Here is a 6,733-nt window from a genome sequence, read left to right on the forward strand (position 1 = left end):
AGTAGCTTAGGGCCTCCTCAAACCTAAATCTGGCCCTAATCATATGACTCTCGGTTTCCTACCTGAAAGATTAGCAAACTGAAGAAAACCCCACGACTGTTGAGGCCAGTCCATGGTTCTAATACAAGAGGTGTTCATGTTGACCAAGGGGTCAAAGCCCATACTGTACGACTGTCCCATTTGAAGAGGGACACCCCAGATTTACTGAACTGCTCCGGCTTCTGATACCAATCCCAGATGCCCCGTTTCGGCTCCAATGTTCTGGCTGCACATTTCTCTTTTTTTCTTTTCTTTTAAAAATCTTTTTCATTGATTTTCAAAGAAATAAACATACAACATAAAACAGTACAAAATCCAAATATCGAGATTACTCTGAATCTCCTGGCTTCCCCCCATCCCTTCCATGGGTCCTATTGATTCTATTTTCAGCTGCATATCAATACTTCTCCAATTTTTCATCTTCCTAAGTTGTCTATACCTTCTATACCTTTCAAGTGTATTTAAAATAATGCTAACATTTTGACCTGTTTCCAATGGTTTTGTATATACATTATAAACATTTCCTATTCTTCTTTTAAATTTATTGTCTTCTTGATTCCTGAGCTTCTGGAAGTATGTCTGTTTTGTGGTGGCTGCAATGGTGGCAGAGAAGGAGGATGCAAAGGGAGGGAGGGAGTTGAGGGGGCGGGGCCAGAGTGAGAGGGCGGGGACTCCATTGAGGTCATGATGACAGAAGTGTTGCATCAATGCAAAGGGAAACTACAAAGAGTATAAAGAGGGAGGTGGTCCAGGAAGGAGGCAGATGCAGGAGGCAGAAGCCAGGAGAGGAAGGCAGCCTGCAAGCGAGATTTGCATGCCCACCAAGATGCCTGAGACCTCTCTTGCAGTCTATGTCCTCTGCCTACTCACCTTGTCCTCAGCTTGCTACCCCCCGAACTGCGGTCAGGGAAGAAAGAGATCAGTCCCAGAAGTCAGAAAGGTAGGAGAGAAAGAGAGAAAGAGAATCTCCGCAACCCCAGAGTCATCCATGACTGGGCCTAATGCACAGGGATCCTTTTACCTTTAATGTTACCTGAGTAACATTAAGTAGGATGTCACTCCATGGTGTTTACACCTAGGAAATATGCATAGGAGTGTAGCCTCAAATGGTTTTAAAAGGGGAATTTGAGATATCAATTCTGGGGGACAGGACTGTGTTAGCCAGCATGGTTGGATGGAACCTCCAGTTTCAGGGGCAATATACCTCTAAATACTAGCAGCTAAGGCAGGGACAGGGATCCCCCTGCTTGTGGGGTACCTGGCAGCACCTGGCTTCTTGCTGTGGGACAGGGAACGTTGGTCTGGATGGATCAGACCAAACATCCATCTAGTTCAGCATACCTGTAGTCAAGTTGCCATAGCCAAACTCAAACTCAGCACCCCCCCTCTCTCTCAGTGTCTCACCTGTGGTCCCGAAATGAAAGGACACTGCTTTGGCCCCAACATCTGCTGCGGAGATGAATTTGGCTGCCTCATTGACACCCCGGAAACTCCGCGCTGCTTGGAGGAAAATGACATGCCTGACCCCTGCTTTTCCGGCTGGAAGTTCTGCCATGGTGAAGATGGGGGGTGTGCAGTCCCTGGAACATGCTGCACTCTCGGTAAGGGTATCTGTGTGCGAGGGAGTGCTGGAAAGAGGAAGAGAGGGAATGTGAGTCAGAAAAGTCACATTAACTGCTACAAGTCATGACCAAGGGTCATTTAGTACAACCCCTGCAATGCAGGAATCCCAACTAGATCATACAAGACTGATGGCCACCCAAATAACCTTTAGAAAGTTCCACTGCCAAGCGGCTCTTGCACTCAGAAAGTTCTTCCGAATGTTTAGTCAGAATCTCCTGTTTTGTATTTGAACCTGTTCTTTTGGGTCTTGGAGCAGCAGAGAAGAGTCTTGCTCCATCTTCCATGGGACAGACCTTCAGATATTTGAAGACGGTTCATATCACCTCTTGGTCTTCTCTTCCCCAGGCTAAACATACCCAACACTCCTTCAACCATTCCTCATAAGGCTAGATTTCCAGACCATTGGTCACAGGCTATCGAGTACTCACGACTTGGGTCTGTGCGCTTCCTCATTAGGCACTTAATTAGCAGTCTTAGCAGAGCAGCACAGCTTCGTCCCTGGAACGTTGGCTTAATAAGGCTTCCGAGTCAGTAGCTTTCTTCTAACTACAGTGGTGCCCCGCTAGATGAAAATAATTCGTTCTCCGAGATTTTTCATAGAGCGAATTTTTCGTCTAGCGATGCGGCAATGGAGCGCGGAGGTTTTCGCGCCAAAATTTTTTTTTTCGTCTTGCGAAGCAGCCCTATTGACTTTTTCCTTTTGCGGGGCAGCTTCCGCTAGACGAATGCCGTTCTTCTAGCGAGTTTTTCGTCTAGCGAGGCATTCGTCTAGCGGGGCACCACTGTACTTTATTACAAAATATATACAGATTAGCCTGGAGCACATTCTTCCTGCATTGTGCTCTTGAGCTCACACAAAAAGAACTGCGACACACAGAAAAGCAATAGCAATACAACAATGTCAACATCCAGCTGTAGGGGCGTCACATCCTCTTCAGGTTTAACCCTGTGTTAACCTGTTACTCCAACACCCCCTCTTGTTCCACAGCTGGAAACAATAGGCATAATGGTTCACCCTAGACCAATCCCATCACAGAACACCTTGTGCTTGATGTTTCCCAGAGGTTTGGTGAACCCATCGGCCAGATTCTCCTGGCTAGGACAGTACCGCAACTTAACCATTCCTGTCCTAATACACTCACAAACGTTCCTGAAACGTATGTCCAAGTGTTTCGTTTGAGATTTAAATTGGCCTGACTCCGCGAGCTTCAGGCAGGGCTGATTGTCTTCCCAAACCGTGATGGGCAAAGGACAATCCCCAACGATCTCCTGAACCAAACACTTGTAGAACTGAGTCTGAAAGAGATGCAAATTCTGCTTCTGTGCTTGAAAGCGCTATCAGGCTTTGCTTCTTGGATCTCCATCCAATCACAGCATCTCCAAACTTCACAACCATACCTGAAACAGATTTTCTGTCAGCCAAATTGGCCCAGTCAGCGTCAGTGGAACACTGAAGCGTAGTGTCACCCTGCGCTGACAGCCTGAGCTTGAAAGCTCTGGTATCCTGCAAATACCTCAGGATCCTCTTGATACCATTCCAGGCAATGACACATTCCAGCTTGTCAATATCTCTCTTAAACTGTGGTGACCAGAGTTGGACACAATCATCCAGGTTGGGTCTGAGCAAGGCACAATAGAGTGGCACTGTTACTTCCTTTGACCTGGACACTGGACTTCTGTTGATGCAGCCTGGAATAGTATTCGCTTTCTTTGCTGCTGCATCACGCTGTTCTCTCATGCTAAGCTTGTGGTCTACTAAGACGCCAAGATCCTTTTCACATGTACTACACTCAAGGCAGGTGTCACCCATCCTATATTTGTGCATCTGGTTATTCCTGCTTATGTGTCAAACCTTACATTTGTCCCTATGGAAACTCATTTTTTAAAAAAGTTTGAGTCCAGTTCTCCACTCTGTGAAACTCATCTTCAATCCTGATTCTCTGAGGTCTTAGCTACCCCTCCCAGTTTGGTGTCGTCTGCAAATTTGATGATCATCCCCTCTATGCCTGTCACTTTCTCCCAGGATTCTGAGGAACCATTGGGGAGTCATTTTTGGGCTCAGTTAGTCAAACAGCTACAAATCCACCTAACAGTTCACACCCTCTAGCCCACATTTTACCAGCTTCACTGCAAGAATACCAGGGGAGACTTTGTGACCAACCCAAAAGGCTTGCCAGAAGATTAAAGCACAGAAAATTTCATTTTTTTTTACTCCTTTCTTCCACAGAGAGCTGCTTCGAAGATGCGGAGTGCGTTCGTCCGGAGTAGGCAGCCCCCAGAACATCGGTTCTCCAACTTATCTTTCAGAACACCCTCAGAAAAAGAAGAATCCAAAGAATATCCTAAATAGCATAAAGAAGAAATACAAATTGGGAGACGGAAATGTAAATACACACCAAATAATAAAAGTATTTTATTGCATTGTGCTGCATGTTTTGTCCTGTGTCATTTATGCTGGGATACGCTTGATATTTTCAAATACACGGTGGGGATACTTTGTGCCCTTTAACACTGGTGTTTTATTGCAGCTGTGTTCTGGACACAAATCCACATTGGTAGTGGATTTAGCCTGCTTTATTTGGTTAGAATAATAGAAACATGGAATTGTAGAGCTGATAGGGACCACATGGGTCATTTAGTTCAAGGTGGGGCTCGAACCCATGACCCTGAGATTAAGAGTCTCATGCTCTAACAACTGAACTATGGTTCTATCTGAACACATTGCTGCTGTCCGGAGGGGCTGCAGCCTAACAAAGCACAGTGAGAAAATAAACTGGAGCATTTGTGGATGAAAAAGTTACGGGATTTCCGCAGGTAGTGGCAGGGTATGCCCTGATTGGAAATGCAAGTGTGTATCTAGACACCGGGGGGGGGGGACCCGCTATAAATAAGTCAGGAATTAGATCGTTATAGGGACGACTTCTATAACTCCAGTACTGTCCCTGGAAAATAGGGGCACTTGGAGGGTCTGAGCTTTTGCCCCTACCAAAACGAAATCTCCAAATGAAGCATAATTCGAGACTGTGGCACCTCTGGTTTTGTATCCCATGGTCAAAACAAAATCGAAAATTCTTTCTAGTAGCACCTTAGAGACCAACTGAGTTTGTTCCTGGTATGAGCTTTCGTGTGCATGCACACTTCTTCAGATACCTGAAGAAGTGTGCATGCACACGAAAGCTCATACCAGGAACAAACTCAGTTGGTCTCTAAGGTGCTACTAGAAAGAATTTTCGATTTTGTTTTGACTATGGCAGACCAACACGGCTACCCACCTGTATTTGTATCCCATGCTCTGTTAAATCTGTTCTGGGCTTCCTCCAACCCTCCAGGGCTGGTCTGGGGTAAGTGCAGGGGTGGGCAGAGGTGGAGGAAAGGGGGGGGCAGTATTTCTATCGTCCACACAAATCCTTGCGCTAACAGAACAAGGGCACTAGATATTTCTCATTGGTCCTAAGTATAGGGCAATCACAAGACACCTGCATTTGAATAGTACTAAATATTAAGGTGCAAAGCCCTGGCTTCTTTTGCAGGTGACTACTCTGTCCGAATGGCCGGTTAATCTGGATGAAGAGCTGGTCTGAAAAGCAGAGTGTGGTCCAATCTGAAGGCCAGCTTGTTTCTTTTTTTAACACCATCCCACCAGCTCTGCTTTCCCTTAAGTTGATTTTCTTCTTCAAGCCCAGCAAGGGGGAAACACTAGTTTGGTATGTTGTTCTGGTCATAACAACCTTGGCTTGAAGGCAGCTGTTAGGTAAGGAGGAAGATCCGTTTTCCAGACTGCATTAGGGCAATTTCTGAAAAAAGCAGGTGCATTAGAGAGAGCGGCAATCATGCAAGAGCTTTTATTCCTGACCCAGAAGAGAATAAAGGAGACATTAGGTCAGAATGGCTGTTGCTTGGAGGTTGTCTCCATGTTATGGCCCTTCTGTGGTGTTTTTCTACAATCATCTGAAAGTGGAATTCAAGTTTACTTTCTGTACAACACTATATAGAATGCTATATTATCAGGCAATGCCCATTCCCAAAGCCAAGCTCCTTCTATTACATTTACTGTACTCAGAAGGAAATCTGTTCAGCAGCGTTCCCCTGCAATCTGAATTAGAAGTTTCCTTCTTGTGACTTCTGCTTCTAATTGCTTCCTAATTGCAGGCTTCTGCTCCCAATGTGCCTCTAATTTCATCTTAATTGCATAGGGCAGCTGAAGCATTACATACAAATTGCCTCAGAATTGAGCCATTTCTCTTCCCTGAAAGGCGGGGGGACTTTTAATTACTGGCTTTCCTCTCATCATGGTTTCCTTTCTTCCCTCTACAGCAAAATGATTGCACTGCAAGAACAGGAATGGGTTAATTATGGGGCAATTGGCCAACAATACCAGGTGACTCTTAACGGAAAGCAATTGATATTGCAGGGGGAACTAACTAACTCTTCTGGAGGAGGAAGCTTCTAATTAAGGTCACAGTAGCCCTTCAAAGCCTGAATGCCAGACAGAGCAGTCCTGTAATTGTGTTTCAACTGGACAAAATCTCTGCTCCTTCAGCTCTCTATATTGGACAAACAGGCCAAACCCTACACCAAAGGATAAATGGACATAAATCTGATATCAGGAATCACAAGACAGAGAAACCAGTAGGAGAACACTTCAATCTCCCAGGACATTCTATAAAAGATCTCAAAGTAGCTTTCTTAATACAAAGAAATTTCAGAAATAGACTGGAAAGAGAAGTGGCTGAATTGCAACTAATCACCAAACTTAAAACCATGGAGAAACCTGGTCTGAACAAAGACATTGGATTCTTATCTCATTATACATAACAAAGCTATCTATAGCCATCTCACCCCTTGCCTTTCCCTGCAAGACTAATTGCAGCCGCTAAGAGTCATCAACAGGTTTTCCACAGCTATCAGCTGATCACCCATTCCCACCACCCTTCAGAGTAATACCCCTCCCCACTCCCTCACTGTATTTAAGGATCTGGTGACTTTTGTTTCAGTGTATCTGAAGAAGTGTGCATGCACACGAAAGCTCATACCAAGAACAAACTCAGTTGGTCGCTAAGGTGTTACTGGA

At 45.2% G+C, this 6,733-nt stretch overlaps 1 protein-coding gene across 1 annotated transcript; it reads left to right on the forward strand.

Moving 5' to 3' along the window:
- Window positions 1-786: 786 nt before the first annotated feature.
- On the forward strand, window positions 787-4,044 carry LOC117053300 (neurophysin 1-like). Its single transcript, XM_033160933.1, has 3 exons — window positions 787-979; window positions 1,436-1,640; window positions 3,890-4,044. Exons 1-3 carry the CDS (start codon window positions 803-805, stop codon window positions 3,928-3,930), a joined length of 423 nt encoding a protein of 140 aa, XP_033016824.1. The 5' UTR covers window positions 787-802; the 3' UTR covers window positions 3,931-4,044.
- The last annotated feature ends 2,689 nt before the right edge of the window (window positions 4,045-6,733 follow it).

Source organism: Lacerta agilis, chromosome 9 (assembly GCF_009819535.1).
Source record: "Lacerta agilis isolate rLacAgi1 chromosome 9, rLacAgi1.pri, whole genome shotgun sequence".
In the NCBI taxonomy this organism is placed as follows: domain Eukaryota; kingdom Metazoa; phylum Chordata; class Lepidosauria; order Squamata; family Lacertidae; genus Lacerta; species Lacerta agilis.